Source organism: Gallus gallus, chromosome 13, assembly GCF_016699485.2.
Source record: "Gallus gallus isolate bGalGal1 chromosome 13, bGalGal1.mat.broiler.GRCg7b, whole genome shotgun sequence".
NCBI lineage: Eukaryota > Metazoa > Chordata > Aves > Galliformes > Phasianidae > Gallus > Gallus gallus.
The window spans coordinates 1,303,202-1,319,879 of record NC_052544.1 but is presented as its reverse complement, the minus strand read 5'-3'; the positions used below and the strand labels follow the sequence as shown (position 1 = coordinate 1,319,879).

The 16,678-nt window shown below is 53.2% G+C and overlaps 2 protein-coding genes across 2 annotated transcripts; both read right to left on the bottom strand.

Moving 5' to 3' along the window:
* Nucleotides 1–175: 175 nt before the first annotated feature.
* On the bottom strand, nt 176–7,911 carry LOC112533425 (protocadherin beta-15-like). The gene has a single exon (XM_040647060.2). It carries the CDS (start codon nt 7,707–7,709, stop codon nt 5,274–5,276), a length of 2,436 nt encoding a protein of 811 aa, XP_040502994.1. The 5' UTR covers nt 7,710–7,911; the 3' UTR covers nt 176–5,273.
* Nucleotides 7,912–13,548: 5,637 nt separating this feature from the next.
* Nucleotides 13,549–16,051, bottom strand: LOC776042 (protocadherin beta-4-like). Its single transcript, XM_040647065.2, is given in 2 exon segments — nt 13,549–15,412; nt 15,415–16,051. Coding segments are annotated over 2 exon segments (2,112 nt in total). The 5' UTR covers nt 15,809–16,051; the 3' UTR covers nt 13,549–13,694.
* Between the last annotated feature and the right edge of the window lie 627 nt (nt 16,052–16,678).

The window sequence follows — 16,678 nt, the reverse complement described above, 5'->3', positions numbered from 1 at the left end:
GAAGAGAAGAAAAAAACCCGCAGCACAACGCAGCGCCTGTTTCCAAATATTCTGTGGCACTTCACTCCTAATTAAACATGCATCTCCTAAAGTTAGCCCCAAAAACAACCACAACCCCTGTTTGAAGTACAAAGATAAAGGTAATTTGCTGAGAAAATGATATAAATAGTTCTTCATTTGCATGCTCTGTATTAAAAAAAAAAAAAGAGAGAGAGAACCTCAAAGTACCTGGAAAACTCTGCATCTATTGCAGGTCTTTCCCCTAAAAGTAAAAGTGAAATAATAAGAATAACTCTACAATGATTATCGAAAGAACACCACCCAATTTATCACAGGAACTGCACTCTAAAGACCTTTCCATGTCGGTTCTGCATACAATGTCCTGGATCCTGGATCACAGCAATACAGTTCATAACCACAACATAACACAATGTCTGTGTATTATGAATGCATTGTGCCAAATCGTCTTCTTCCCAACCTTCCCTTAATCTCTGTGGGGTGGCAGTACACATTAAGGAACAGATATGCCAGTAGGAAAACAGTGCAATCAGGAATATGGGAAAAGAGAGAAAGTAACTGCATGCAGTTTCATGCATTTGCTAAACACAGAGCTCTGAACAATGAACAATACACAGCTGTGCATTCACTTTTGATAAACGAATTTGAAAATAGGATTCAACATTGCAAAAAGAAAAAAAATCTCGAATTTCCATCTACAACTCCACTTTCTGTTGCTATAAACACAGAAGCAGCAAATTTTCCAAGTGAATTCCTAGGGTAGCAATCAGAGATTCAACTCATAATTCTGACCTGATCTCTTTACCAGTCTTTTATAAAAACATTGAATAGCCTGGGTAGGAAGGGACCTGGAAGATCTTCTATTTCCAACACTCCAGCTGTAGGCAAGGTCACTTCCCTCTAGACCAGGTTGCTCACAGCCCCATCCAGTCTGGCCTTGAATGCTTCCAAGGTTGGGGGCATCCACAGCCATCTCTACTAACTTCTTCCAGTGCCTCACCACTCCCACAGTAAATGAATCATTCCTAATGAATCTAGTCTAAATCTATCCTCTTCCACTTTAAAGCCATTGTCTCTCATTCTGTTGCTACATACCCTTATAAAAGTCTCTTTCCGAATTTACTATAGGCCCCTTCAGGTACTGGAAAGCCACTATAAGGTCCTCCTCTTTTCCAAGCTGAAGTCCCCCAGCTCTCTCAGCCTGTCCTCAGAGAAGAGGTGCTCCAACCCTCTCATCATCTCTGTGGCCCCCCTCCAGACCTGCTCCAACAGCTCCATGTCCTTCTTGTGTAGCAGGCACGACAGCTGGGCACAGAACTCCAGGTGGGGTCTAAAGAGTGCAAGTAGAGGAGCAGAATCACCACTCTCAGCAATCTCGGCACACTTTTCACGAGGCAACCCAGGATAAATTCGGCCTTCTGGGCTGCAAGAGCACATTGTTGCTCAGGTTGAGTCTTTCATCAAGGCAACACCCCCAAAACATTCTCTCAGGGTTCAAGCTGCTCTCAAGCTGCTCTCTGTCCTGCCTATATTTGATCTAGGGATTGTCCCGACACAGCTGCACAACTTCACCTATGTCATGGTTGAACTTCATGTAATTGACCACAGATCTCTGAGTGTGACCATCCAGCTAATTCCTTGTCCAGCCAGTTGTTTGTCCAACAAAAGCATTTATTCTCCAATTTGGTGATGAGATGTCATGCAGGGCTGTGTCCAATCCTTTGCACAAGTCCAGGTAGATTACATAAGTTGCTCTTCATTTATCCACTGATGCTGTAACTGCATCATACAAGGCCACCAAGTTTGTCAGGCATGACTTGCCCTTGGTGAAGCCATGCCGGTTTCCACCAATCACCTCCTCCTTATTTTCCACGTGCCTCAGTACGGCCATCAGTATGATCTGCCCCATGTTCTTGCCAGGCACAGAGGTGAGACTGAGTGGCCTTTAGGTCGGTAATATTTCTTTTTCCCCCTTTAGTGAAATGGAGATTATGTCTCCCATTTTCCAATTGGTGGAATCTTTACCAGTCTACCATGACCTTTCAAATATGATGGATAGCAGTTTGGCAATTGTGTCTGCCTCATATGCCGTGGGTGGATCTCATTGGGTCCCACGCACTTGTGCACCTGCAGGTTCTTTAGATGGTCACAAATGTGATCTTCACTGACAGCAGGCAGATCCTCCTTCTCCCAGTTCTTACCTTTGCTTTCTGCAGCTTGGGCCATGCAGCTAGAGCCCTGGCTGGTGAAGACTTCAACAGTCCCTATCTTACCAGAGAGAAATATCTCTCACTTCACCATCAGCCTTCACTCACGGCATGGCTTTTTGGTAGTATGTACCCTTGTGGATAACTGTTTTCAGGGATGAAGTTCAACAGGAGTAACATTTCATCCAAAATCTCCAATGAAGATGTTGAGACTCCCCTAAGAATTCCAGACACTGCGGCCAAACCAGCCTGATGCACTGCTGTCACCAAAAAGAAAAGGTCAAATATCCCACTGGTTTCATGTTTTTGTTCCCCCTTTATAAAAAGATTTACCAGAAATATTGACAATTCAAATGTTTTATTATGTACATAATTACGATTCCGTGTATTCCATCAGTGCTGCTCTGAAAGTAATGCCTCCCGATTTATTGTGGTGGCCCATGCTGTCCAAGGCAAACGCTGGTGGTACAAAGCGGAGGCTGAACGTTCCCACCAATATCCCACTGTGTTTTGATACCATGTGATGGATGGCAATAGAGGGACAATCTGACCAAATGGCATCTCACAAGGAAGTGCATCGCTGCACTTATCCATGCACAAAGAATTGCACCCACTGACATTCACTAACGCTTGCTGAATGTTTATGGAGGACAAAGAGTGGATGTGAGCACCGTGAGGTGTTGCATGATGTATTTCTGCAGTGGCTACAGAGGGCCACATCCTCTGTCAAAGATTAATATGAGTGCAACATGAAGGCTTTGGTTCACAGCCCATAAAATGCAGAGGTACAATGGGGATTACGATGAAAAATCGAATTCTGTAACTATGATTCCAATCCATCAGGCAGGGTTCTTGTGTGTCATTTGAGAGTTGTATTTTCCATGGAAATAAATAGGAGGCATTACTTTCAGAGCTATGTGTCTATATGCAGTCCAACACAATTCCTAATCCTCGGCAATGACACAATTTCCCAGCTCAGCTGCAAGACAATACATCAGAGTGGGTGGATAAGGGCACATCTGTATGGAGAGACATAATGAGCAGGAGGCAAAACACAGAGCAAACAAAAAGAGAAGCACAACTCAGCAAAGGAAGAATGCAGTGCCTGCAGCACTTTGGAATGCAGAGCTCCACACACAGCAAACCACAGCACTCCTGAAACGTGTTACAAATTTCTGTTTGTCAGCTTCTGTCAGAGAATCATAGAATCATAGAATCGCTAAGGTTGGAAAAGACACACAGGATCATCCAGTCCAACCATTCACCCTTCACCAGTGCTTCTCGCTAAACCATGACCCTCAACACAACATCCAAACGCTCTTTGAACACCACCAGGATCGGTGACTCCACCACCTCTCTGGGCAGCCCATTCCAGTGCCTGACCACCCTTTCAGACAAGTAGTATTTCCTAATGTCCAGCCTGAATCTTCCCTGGCGCAGCTTGACGCCATTCCCTCCAGTCCTATCACTAGTCACCCGAGAGAAGAGGCTGACCCCCAGCTCACTACAACCTCCCTTCAGGAAGTTATAGAGAGCAGTAAGGTCTCCCCTGAGCCTCCTCTTCTCTAGACTGAACAATCCCAGCTCCTTCAGCCGCTCTTCATAAGACCTGTGCTCCAGACCCCTCACCAGCTTTGTTGCCCTCCTCTGGACACACTCCAGGGCCTCGATGTCTGTCAAACAGTGTGGGGCCTAAAACAGGACACAGTACTCGAGGTGCGGCCTCCCCAGTGCTGAGTACAGGGGGATAATTACTTCCCTGTTCCTGCTGGCCACACTATTTCTGATACAAGCCAGGATGCCATTGGCCTTCTTGGCCCCCTGGGCACACTGCTGGCTCATGTTCAGTCTAGCGTCAATCAACACCCCCAGGTCCATTTCCTCTACACAGTCTTCCAGCCACTCTGCTCCAAGCCTCTAGCATTGCCTGGGGTTATTGCGGCCAAAGTGCAGGACCCAGCATTTGGTCTTGTTGAATCCCATCCCATTGGCTTCAGCCCAGCTATCCAACCTATCCAGATCCCTCTGTAGGGCCTCGCTACACTCAGGCAGATCAACACTTCCAGACAGCTTGGTGTCATCTGCAAACTTCCTGAGGGTGCACTCAATGCCCTCATCCAGGTCATCAATAAAAATATTAAACAGGACAGGCCCCAGCACTGAACCCTGCGGAACACCACTCGTGACTAGTCACCACCTAGGTTCAACTTCATTCACCACCATCTGGGCCCGGCCCTGCAGCCAGTTCCTTACCCAGCCAAGACTGTATCTGTCCAAGCCACGGAATGCCACTTTCTGCAGGAGAATACTGTGGGAGACAGTGTCAAAGGCTTTGATGAAATCTACGTAGACTACATCAACAGCCTTTCCCTCATCCACCAGACGGGTCACTGGATCATAGAAGGAGATCAGGTTGGTCAAGCAGGACCTGCGCTTTGTGAACCCATGCCGGCTAGGCCTGATCCCCCGGCTGTCATTCACTTGACGCGTGATGTCCCTCAAGACAATCATGGAACATGGAGGGAAACCGTCCTTCTCACTCAGCCGTCTGGGAATGCACAATGCCAATTGCAAATGCAACATCCCTCTGGAGATGAATGCCACTGCACAGAGACCTTCCTTTCTCAAGCCACAAAGACACCGGCTGTGCAGACTCCGGGCTACCTAAGGGAACTCCCAGAAAACTGCCCTCCAGACTGAGCCCCGCAGCTGTGCAGTTCTGTATCCCCCTAAGGAATAAGCATGGCCCAAACGATCACCCAGCAAATGGGGAAGAAATGAGTGGGGCACCATGGAAAGAAACCCACTGCGAAAGCATTCCAGAAACAGACATCACAGATCATAAAAATACCATTAATTGACATGCATGAAACTTGAATCACGTTGCTGCTGTACTTTCAGGGAAGCAGAGGGAACGCACAGCAACCTTGTGCTATGGGATGCAAATGACAAATGCAGATCTAAACAAGGGGACATGCAATTAACCATCAAACCCAATTGCCAATTAAACGAGCCACGAATCTACCCGAACTGGAGACCCTGTGCGAATTAAAACCCATTCAATTGTGCCACAGACTGCATCCCGGGGCTCTCGAAATCAGCATCCCCCATAGTGACAGGCACGGGAGGGAACTCCTCAGCATGGGCGCCACCCACCCCCGTGCTGCAGTGCTGCGCTGGCAGGCTGGGGAGGACGGGCTTCAGGAACTTGAACTCGCTGTTGCCCGAGCCCGTGGTGAGGCTGACCTCGTAGCAATAGGCGTGGGGCAGGGTCCCGGCAGCGGCCCCGTCAGCCACGTAGCTCTGCACGCTGCTGGCGCCGTAAAGCACGGGCCCGCTACTCAGCTCCTTCCTCTTGCACACCTTGCAGGCGACAAAGGCGGCCGCCGACAGCAAGAAGAGGAGCGACACAAAGACCAAGGCGATGATCAAAGAGGTGGTGAGGGAGCCGTCGTCCTCGCCTGCAGCAGGGCTCTGCTGCGGCAGCTGAGCGTCCCAGGAGCCGGGGACGAGGAGCACGCTGAGCGCTGCCGTGGCCGACAGCGGCGGCCGCCCGTTGTCCCGCACCAGCACGACGAGCTTCTGCTTCGCAGCGTCCCTCTCGGTCGGCGGCCTCCTCAGCCGCACCTCCCCGCTTTGGGCACCCACAGCAAACAGCCCCGGCTCCGTGGCCCTCAGCAGCTGGTAGGAAAGCCACGAGTTCTGACCCGAGTCGGCGTCCACGGCCACCACTTTGCTCACCAGGTCCCCCGCCTCGGCCCCGGCGGGCACCAGCTCGCTGGAAGGAGGGCTGCTGTCCTGCGCGCTGGGGTGCAGCACCAGCGGCGCGTTGTCGTTCTCGTCCACCACCAGCAGGCGGACGCTGACGCTGCTGCTGAGGGGAGGGGACCCCGCGTCTGCAGCGCTCACCACCACCTCCAGCTGCCTCAGCTGCTCGTAGTCCAGCGGCCGCAGCACAAACACGCCTCCGCTCTCCGAGTTCACGGACACACACGAGCAGGGCTCTTCTTCCGGGCCACGGGCTGGCACCACGGAATAGCTCACCTTGGCGTTGGGCCCCGCGTCCGCATCCGTCGCCTTCACGGCCCCGACGAGCAGTGCAGGTGCATTGTTCTCATGCACGTACATGGTGTACGACGTCTGGTTGAAGACGGGTGCGTTGTCGTTGACATCGGAGATGTCCACGCTGAAGGTGTGGGTGCTGGTGAGAGGAGGAGAGCCTGCATCTGCTGCCGTGACGACCACCATGTGCTGTGCTCTCTCCTCCCGGTCCAGTGTGCTCACGGTCACCAGCTCGTAGTAGTTCTTGAAGGCTGGCCTGAGGGAGAAGGAACGCTGTTCTTCAAGGGCACATGTAATCTCCCCGTTGACACCGGAATCCTGATCCCTGACAGCAAAGAGTGCGACCACTGTTCCAGGTGCTACATTCTCAGGGAGTGGGCTACTGAAGGAACTGACCACGATCTCTGGTGCATTATCATTCACATCCAGCACCTCCACCACTACCTTACACATGGCTGAAAGACCTCCACCATCCATCGCCCTCACACTGAATTCATATTTCAATGTTTGCTCATAATCCAGAGGTTTCATGACACGAATTTCACCACTCATGGCATCAACTGCAAAATCCAAATAACTCTGACCACTTGCTTGGCTGAAGTCATATGTTATGTCGCCATTTATTCCATCATCAGCATCATTAGCCACTACCCTGAGGACTATGGATCCTTCCGGAGCACTTTCAGAAATTTGACCCATATACACCTTCTGTGTGAAGACGGGAACATTGTCATTTACATCCAGAACAACGATGTGGATTTGGGTGGAACCACTTCTTGGTGGAGAGCCCCCATCTGTGGCAATGAGCGTGAAATCCATCTCTGGCTGCTCCTCTCTGTCCAGAGGCTTTTCCAGAATGAGATCAACATGCATTTCACTCTCGCTTTGAGTCCGAGAGGAGACACTGAAGAATTCGTTCTTAGGATAAATGCTATAAGCCTGGATGTCATTGCTGCCAATGTCCAAGTCCTGAGCCGCCCCCACAGGGAAACGTGTGCCCGGGTCGCTGGTTTCGGGGATCTTAAAGGTCACTCGTTCGTCCGGGAAGACCGGCGAGTGGTCATTGATGTCCTCCACGGACACCTCGATCGGAAAGAACTGCAGCGGGTCGGCGAGCAGCAGCTCGAAGGCGAGCGTGCAGGTGCGGGAGCGTCCGCACATCTCCTCCCGATCGAGCCGCTCGGCGACAACGAGGCGGCCGCTGCCGCGCTCCAAGCGAAAGTGCTGCCGGCCGGCCGGCGAGGCGATGCGCGCCCGGCGAGCCGAGAGCTGCGCCGGGGCCAGCCCCGCGTCCTCCGCCACGTCGGCCACCACCGAGCCGCTCTCGCCCTCCTCGGCCACGGAGTAGCGGATGGGCTCGCAGCGAACGCGCGGCACGCCCAGCAAAGCCCACAGACACAGCACTTGCCTTGCAGCCGCCATGGCGGGGCGGCGGACAGCCTCCGGCCGCCCGGCAAGCGGCCTCCCTCGCTGCCTCCCTCGCTGCCTCTCGCCGGGTGCGGACGGAGCCCGGAGCGCGGCCGCCCCGGCCCGCCGGCGGCTCACACCGAGCTCAGAGCACGGACAACAGCTCTCCGCCGCCGCTCTCTGCCGCCGCTCTCCGCCGCCTCCTCCCGCCTGCGCTGCGCTGCGCTGCGCTGCGCTGGGCTCGGCCTCTCCCCGCCCGCAGCCGCTCGGCGCCGCCTTGGCCAGGAGCACCACCCTGCGGCCCGCGGCGGGACTGCTCCGGGGACGGCACGCGCTCCTGCCCGCGGCCTCTCGCCGCCACACGCACCGGGACACACGCTCAGACACGCCCCCGCTGTCCCCCGTGCATACCCGCCGCCGCCGCCGCCACGGGCAGCGCCCTCTGTGAGCACCCACGCTCCTGCCGAGGCGGCGCTTCGGGCAACGCACCCAAGCTGCAGCACCCGGCGCCTCCCCGCCTCCTCGCACGCCCCGAGAGCCGCCTGACCGACCCACCCAAATCCGCGCACCCTCTACAATGAGCCCCAAACTCAACCACAACCACTATACGGAGCACAAAGGCACGGACAGGGGCATGAGAAACTGCTCTCAATATTTCTTCTGTTGAAGACACAAAATTAGCAAAATGTCCTCCATGTCACTGGATAACTCTGCATCTTTTGCAAATCTTTCCCGAAAATAAATCCGTCTCTGCAAAGTTTGTCAGAACTGTGCCATCCATTTTATTACAGGAATGGCACTCCAGGGTGCTTTTCATATCAGTTCAACAGACAATGTCATCCTGGATCACAGCTATACAGTTTATAATTGCAACATTACACAATATTTGAGTATTCTGGATATTACATGCCAAATCATCTCCTTTCCAACCTTCCCTTATCCTCTGTGGGGTGGCACTACATGTAAATGAATAGATGTGTCAGTAGGAATACACAGAACAAACAGGAATATGGAAATTGAGAGAAAATGACTGCATGCATTTTCATGTCTTTGCCAAACACAAGCCTTTGGACACTGATGATTACGCATCTGTGCTTTCATTTTGAGAAAGGAGTTTGAAAATAGACCTGGAGATTGCAATAAAAAATATTGAATTTGCGCCTCGTGTTCCATTTTCAGTTGCTATAAATTGAGGAGCAGCAAATTCTCAAAGTGAACATCTGGAGTTGCAACCAGATATCCAACTCAAAAATCTGACCACGTCTCTTTACCAGACTTCCAGAGAATACTCACATGGCTTCAGTTGGAAGAGACCTTTAAGATCATCTAGTTTCAACCCTCCTTCTAAAGGCAGGGGTACCTCCCACCAGACCGGGTTGCACACAGCCCCATCCAGCCTGGCCTTGAATGCTTCCAGGGTGGGAACACCCACAACCTCTCTGGGCAGCCTGTTCCGTGTCTCACCACCCTCACAGGAAAGAATTTCTTCCTAATACCTAGCCGAAATCTATCCTCTTCCATTCCAAAGACACTTCCCACCATAAAATCATTACATGCCCATATGAAAGTCTCTCCCCAGCTTTCCTGTGGGCCCCCTCAGGTACTGGAAGGCTGCTATAAGGTCCCTCTGGAGGGTTTCTCTTCTCTAGGCTGAAAAGCCCCAGCTCTGTCAGCCTGTCTTCTTGGCAGACGTGCTCCAGCCCTCTGAGCATCTTCATGGCCTCCTCTGCACCTGCTCCAACAGCTCCACGTCCTTTTTGTGTTGCAGGCACCAGAACTGGACACAGTGCTCCAGGTGGGGTCTCACAAGGACAGAATAGAAGGGCAGAATCACCTCTCTCAGCGTGCTGGTCATGCTTCACTTGATGAAACCCAGGATAACTTTGACCTTCTGGCACACTGCTGCCCATGTAGAGTCTTTCACCAACTGACACCCCCAAATCTTTCTCCACAGGGTTGCTTTCAAGCCACTCTCTCCCAACCTGGACGTGTTCTAAAGATTGCCTGGAACCCAACGCAGGACCTCACACTTGCCTTGGTTGAACTTCATGAGGTTGGCGTGGGACCACTTCTTAAGCCTGACCAGGTTCCTCTGGATGGCATCCCTTCCCTCTAGCATGTCAATTGCTCCACTCAGCTCGGTGTCATCTGCAAACTTGCTGAGGGTGCACGCAATTCCATGCTCCATGACACCTACAAAGATGTTAAATAACACCACTCTCAGCACTGATCCCTGAGGAAAGACACACATCCACGGTCTTCACCCAGACACCAGGGTATTGACTACAACACTCTGAGCGTGACCATCCAGCCAATTCCATAAGCACAGGGTGGTCTGTCCATCACAGCAATTTTTCTCCAATTTGGTGACCAGATGTCATGGGAAACCATATCAAACCTTTCACAAGTCCAGGTAGAAGATTTCAGTTGCTCTTCATTCATCCACTGATGCTGTAACTTCATCAAAAAAACCACCAAGTTTGTCACGCAGGACTTGCCCTTGGTGAAGCCATGTCGGTTTCCACCAATCACCTCCTCCTTATTTTCCAGGTGCCTCAGTACGGCCTTCATGATGTTCCGCACCATGATCTTGCCAGGCACAAAGGTGAGAGTGAGTGGCCTTCAGTTCGCTGAATCTTTTTTTTCTTTCCCTTCTTGAAAATGGAGGCTAATTTTCCCCTTTTCCAATCAGTGGGAACTTCACCAGGCTGCCATGACCTTTCAAATATGTTGGACAGCACTTTTGCAACTTCATCTGCCTCAGAACCCGTGGATGAATCTCATTGGTTCCCATGCACTTGTGCACCTGCAGCCCATCTTTAGATGGTCACAAACCTGATCTTCAATGACAGCAGGCATATCCTCCTTCACCCAGTTCTCACCTTTGCTTTCTGCAGCTTGGGCCATGCAGCTAGAGCCCTGGATGGTGAAAACTTTCACAATCCCTATCTTACCAGAGAGAAATCTCGCTCACTTCACCATCACCCTTTACCCAGGTCATGGCTTTTTGATAGTACGTACATTTGTGGATAAATGTTTTGAAAGATGAAGTTCAAGAAGAGTAACATTTCATCCAAAATTTCTGATGAAGACAATGAGATCACAGTAAGAACTGCATCCACTACCACCGTTCCAGCCTGATGCATTGGTTTCACCAGGAAAACATCACTTTTGTTCTTGATTTTGTTCCTCTTTGCAAATAGTTTTAAACACAGTATTAAGAACAGAAATGTTTTAGTACTTACTTAATGAAGACATGCACCCCAGGGGTCTGTCTTGGGACCGGTGCTCTTTAACATCTTTATCAATGACATCGATGATGGAATTGAGTGCACCCTCAGCAAGTTTTCTGATGACACCAAGCTGAGTGGTACGGTTGACACAGTGGAAGGAAAGGATTCCATTCAGAGGGACCTCAACAGACTTTAAGGGTGGGCCCGGGTGAATCTAACGAGGTTGAGCACAGCAAAGTGCAAGGTTTTGCACTTGGGCAGGAGGAATCCCAGGCATATATCAAGACTGGAAGGAGCAGTCCGTAAGAGAAGCCCTGCAGAAAAGAACCTGAGAGACCTGGGGGGTGAAAACTTATCTTGAGCCAGCAGTGTGCTCTTGCAGCTCAGAAAGCAATTGGTATCCTGGGCTCTAGCGGAAGAGTGGTGGCCAGCAGGAATAGGGAGGTGATTGTCCCTCTCTACTCTGCCCTCGTGAGGCCCCACCTGGAGTACTGTGTCCAGGTCTGGAGTCCCCAGTACAAGAAAGACAGAGAGCTGTTGGGGAGGGTCCAGAGGAGGGACGCAAAGATGATGAGAGGGCTGGAGCACCATCCCTCCAGAGACAGACTGAGGGAGCTGGGCTTGTTTAGCCTGGAGAAAAGAAGGCTGCGGGGTGACCTCATTGTGACCTTTTGGTACGTAAAGGGAGCATATAAATGGGAGGGGAGTCAACTCTTTGAAAGGGTAGATAACAGCAGGACAAGGTGAAATGGTCCTAAGCTGAAGGTGAGAACATTTAGGTTGGATGTTGTGGGGAAGTTCTTTACTATGACATTGGTCAGGTACTGGAACAGGCTGCTCAGAGACGTTGTGAATGCCCCATCCCTGGAGGTGTTCAAAGCCAGGTTGGATGGGTGCTGGGCAGCCTGGTCTGGTATGAAATGTCGAGGTGGGTGGCCCTGCCTGTGGTGGGAGGGTTGGAGACTCATGATCTTTGAGGTCCCTTCTCACCCAGGCCACTCTGCGATTCTGTGATATTCTATATTCAATGATGGCTGCTTGGAACGTAATGCCTCCAATTTAATTATGGTTGCACCCAATGATATCCATGGTGGATGGTGGTGGAATGACAGAAGAGGTTGAACTTTCCCACCATTACCTTCTGTCACCATTTGGCAGATGGCAGCAGAGGGTCAGACTGACAAAATGGGATCTGACATGCAGGATTTTAACAAGCTATGATTGTCAATTAAAAAACTTCATGCAGAAAAAATTTCAGGCATGGACATTCATCAACACTTGCAGAATGATTATGGAGATCAGGCAGTGGAGGTGAGCACCCTGAGGTGGTGAGCGGTGTGTTTCAGCAATAGCAACAGACGGTCAGCTTCACTGGTGCAGATGATCATGACAGCAACGTCCAGGCTCAGGATCACTGCCAGTGAATACGTATAGCTATGATAGTGACTATGTTGAAAAACAGCATTATGTAGCTGGGAATCTGCTCTACCCAACAGTGCTATTGCGTTCGTTGCATCAGTCGAAGTTTCCTTGGAAATAAAGAGGAGGCATTACTTTCCAAGCAATGTACCTACATGCAAACCAAGACAATTCCAACTAACACAATGCAGCCCAGGCAAGCCAGAAGGTTGGACACCCATGAGTTATGGTGTGTCACAACACCATGCGAGCAGCTGTAGTGCTTGTTGCTGGACTCAGCAAGACCCAATTTCCCCGCTCAGCTGCAAGAGAATGCATCAGAGTGGGTGGATCAGAGCACAGCTGTATGGAGAGACATAATGAGCAGGAGGGAAAACACACAGCAAACAAAAAGAGAAGCACAGCTCAGCAAAGGAAGAATGCAGTGCCTGTAGCACTTCGGAACGTAGCGCTCCACACACAGCAAACCACAGCACTCCTGAAACGTGATGCAACTTTCTGTTGTCAGCTTCTTTCAGAGAACATGGAGGGAAACCGTCCTTCTCACTCAGCCGTCTGGGAATGCACAATGCCAATTGCAAATGCAACATCCCTCTGGAGATGAATGCCACTGCACAGAGACCTTCCTTTCTCAAGCCACAAAGACACCGGCTGTGCAGACTCCGGGCTACTTAAGGGAACTCCCAGAAAACTGCCCTCCAGACTGAGCCCCGCAGCTGTGCAGTTCTGCATCCCCCTCAGGAATAAGCATGGTCCAAACGATCACCCAGCAAATGGGGAAGGAAATGAGCTGGGCACCATGGAAAGAAACCCACTGTGGAAAGCATTCCAGAAACAGGACATCACAGATCATACAAATACCATTAATTGACATGCATGAAGCTTGAATCACGTTGCTGCTGTACTTTCAGGGGAGCAGAGGGAACGCACAGCAACCTTGTGCTATGGGATGCAAATGACAAATGCAGATCTAAACAAGGGGACATGCAATTAACCATCAAACCCAAATGCCAATTAAACAAGCCACGAATCTGCAGGAAGTGCTCAGCCTGCAGCAAATTAAAACCCATTCAATTGTGCCACAGACTGCATCCCGGGGCTCTCGAAATCAGCATCCCCCATAGTGACAGGCACGGGAGGGAACTCCTCAGCATGGGCGCCACCCACCCCCGTGCTGCAGTGCTGCGCTGGCAGGCTGGGGAGGACGGGCTTCAGGAACTTGAACTCGCTGTTGCCCGAGCCCGTGGTGAGGCTGACCTCGTAGCAATAGGCGTGGGGCAGGGTCCCGGCAGCGGCCCCGTCAGCCACGTAGCTCTGCACGCTGCTGGCGCCGTAAAGCACGGGCCCGCTACTCAGCTCCTTCCTCTTGCACACCTTGCAGGCGACAAAGGCGGCCGCCGACAGCAAGAAGAGGAGCGACACAAAGACCAAGGCGATGATCAAAGAGGTGGTGAGGGAGCCGTCGTCCTCGCCTGCAGCAGGGCTCTGCTGCGGCAGCTGAGCGTCCCAGGAGCCGGGGACGAGGAGCACGCTGAGCGCTGCCGTGGCCGACAGCGGCGGCCGCCCGTTGTCCCGCACCAGCACGACGAGCTTCTGCTTCGCAGCGTCCCTCTCGGTCGGCGGCCTCCTCAGCCGCACCTCCCCGCTTTGGGCACCCACAGCAAACAGCCCCGGCTCCGTGGCCCTCAGCAGCTGGTAGGAAAGCCACGAGTTCTGACCCGAGTCGGCGTCCACGGCCACCGGCGGGCACCAGCTCGCTGGAAGGAGGGCTGCTGTCCTGCGCGCTGGGGTGCAGCACCAGCGGCGCGTTGTCGTTCTCGTCCACCACCAGCAGGCGGACGCTGACGCTGCTGCTGAGGGGAGGGGACCCCGCGTCTGCAGCGCTCACCACCACCTCCAGCTGCCTCAGCTGCTCGTAGTCCAGCGGCCGCAGCACAAACACGCCTCCGCTCTCCGAGTTCACGGACACACACGAGCAGGGCTCTTCTTCCGGGCCACGGGCTGGCACCACGGAATAGCTCACCTTGGCGTTGGGCCCCGCGTCCGCATCCGTTGCCTTCACGGCCCCGACGAGCAGTGCAGGTGCATTGTTCTCATGCACGTACATGGTGTACGACGTCTGGTTGAAGACGGGTGCGTTGTCGTTGACATCGGAGATGTCCACGCTGAAGGTGTGGGTGCTGGTGAGAGGAGGAGAGCCTGCATCTGCTGCCGTGACGACCACCATGTGCTGTGCTCTCTCCTCCCGGTCCAATCTGCTCACGGTCACCAGCTCGTAGTAGTTCTTAAAGGCTGGCCTGAGGGCGAAGGAGAGCTGTTCTTCAAGGGCACATGTAATCTCCCCATTCACACCGGAATCCTGATCCCTGACAGCCAACAGTGCGACCACTGTTCCAGGTTCTACATTCTCCGGGATTGGGCTACTGAAGGAACTGACCACGATCTCTGGTGCATTGTCATTGACATCCATCACCTCCACCAAAACTTTACATAGTGCCGAGAGACCACCACCATCCGTTGCACGCACACCGAGCTCATATTTATGTGTTGTCTCAAAATCCAGAGGTGTTTTTACTCGAATTTCTCCATTCGTGGTGTTGATTGTAAATGCTGATTGGCTCTGACTCACCACTTGGCTGAACTGATAGGAAATGTCACCATTAGTTCCCACATCTGCATCCGTGGCCATCACACGGAGAACTAATGAGCCCTCAGGGGCACTTTCCACAATGTGTCCAGTGTATATGTCATGTGTGAAAATGGGAGCATTGTCATTTACATCCATAACTATGATGTGGATTTGGGTGGTCCCGCTCCTGGGCGGAGAGCCCCCATCGGTGGCAACGAGAGTGAAATCCAGCTCTGACTGTTCCTCTCTGTCCAGAGGCTGTTGCAAAACCAGTTGGACCTGTATGTCACCCTCATTTTTTTTCTGATATGAGACACTGAAGAATTTGTTCTCGGGAATGATGCTGTACGCCTGAATGTCATTGCTGCCAACATCAAAATCCTGAGCTCCCTCCACAGGGAAACGTGAGCCCGGGTCGCTGGTTTCCAGGATCTTAAAACCAGTCGTTCGTCCGGGAAGACCGGCGAGTGGTCATTGATGTCCTCCACGGACACCTCGATCGGAAAGAACTGCAGCGGGTCGGCGAGCAGCAGCTCGAAGGCGAGCGTGCAGGTGCGGGAGCGTCCGCACATCTCCTCCCGATCGAGCCGCTCGGCGACAACGAGGCGGCCGCTGCCGCGCTCCAAGCGAAAGTGCTGCCGGCCGGCCGGCGAGGCGATGCGCGCCCGGCGAGCCGAGAGCTGCGCCGGGGCCAGCCCCGCGTCCTCCGCCACGTCGGCCACCACCGAGCCGCTCTCGCCCTCCTCGGCCACGGAGTAGCGGATGGGCTCGCAGCGAACGCGCGGCACGCCCAGCAAAGCCCACAGACACAGCACTTGCCTTGCAGCCGCCATGGCGGGGCGGCGGACAGCCTCCGGCCGCCCGGCAAGCGGCCTCCCTCGCTGCCTCCCTCGCTGCCTCTCGCCGGGTGCGGACGGAGCCCGGAGCGCGGCCGCCCTGGCCCGCCGGCGGCTCACACCGAGCTCAGAGCACGGACAACAGCTCTCCGCCGCCGCTCTCTGCCGCCGCTCTCCGCCGCCTCCTCCCGCCTGCGCTGCGCTGCGCTGCGCTGCGCTGGGCTCGGCCTCTCCCCGCCCGCAGCCGCTCGGCGCCGCCTTGGCCAGGAGCACCACCCTGCGGCCCGCGGCGGGACTGCTCCGGGGACGGGACGCGCTCCTGCCCGCGGCCTCTCGCCGCCACACGCACCGGGACACACGCGCGCACGCCCCGCAGCCGCCCGCTCAGACACGCCGCCGCCACGGGCAGTGCCCACTGCGAACGCCCACGCTCCTGCCGAGGTGGCGCTTCGGGCAACGCACCCAAGCTGCAGCACCCGGCGCCTCCCCGCCTCCTCGCACGCCCCGAGAGCCGCCTGACCGACCCACCCAAATCCGCGCAGCCTCTACAATGAGCCCCAAACTCAACCACAAGCGCTCTGTGAAGCACAAAGGCACGGACAGGGGCATGAGAAAATGCTCTCAATATTTCTTCTGTTGAAGACACAGAATTAGCAGAAATGGCCTCCAAGTCACTGGATAACTCTGCATCTTTTGCAAATCTTTCCCGAAAATAAATCCATCTCTGCAAAGTTGTCAGAACTGTGCCATCCATTTTATTACAGGAATGGCACTCCAGGTTGCTTTTCATATTAGTTCAACAGACAATGTCATCCTGGATCACAGCTATACAGTTTATAAATGCAACATTACACAATATTTGAGTAT

Bases quoted from the DNA above. Each gene is read 5' to 3' on its own strand.
- LOC112533425 (XM_040647060.2), bottom strand. From the start codon at position 7,709: ATGGCGGCTGCAAGGCAAGTGCTGTGTCTGTGGGCTTTGCTGGGCGTG.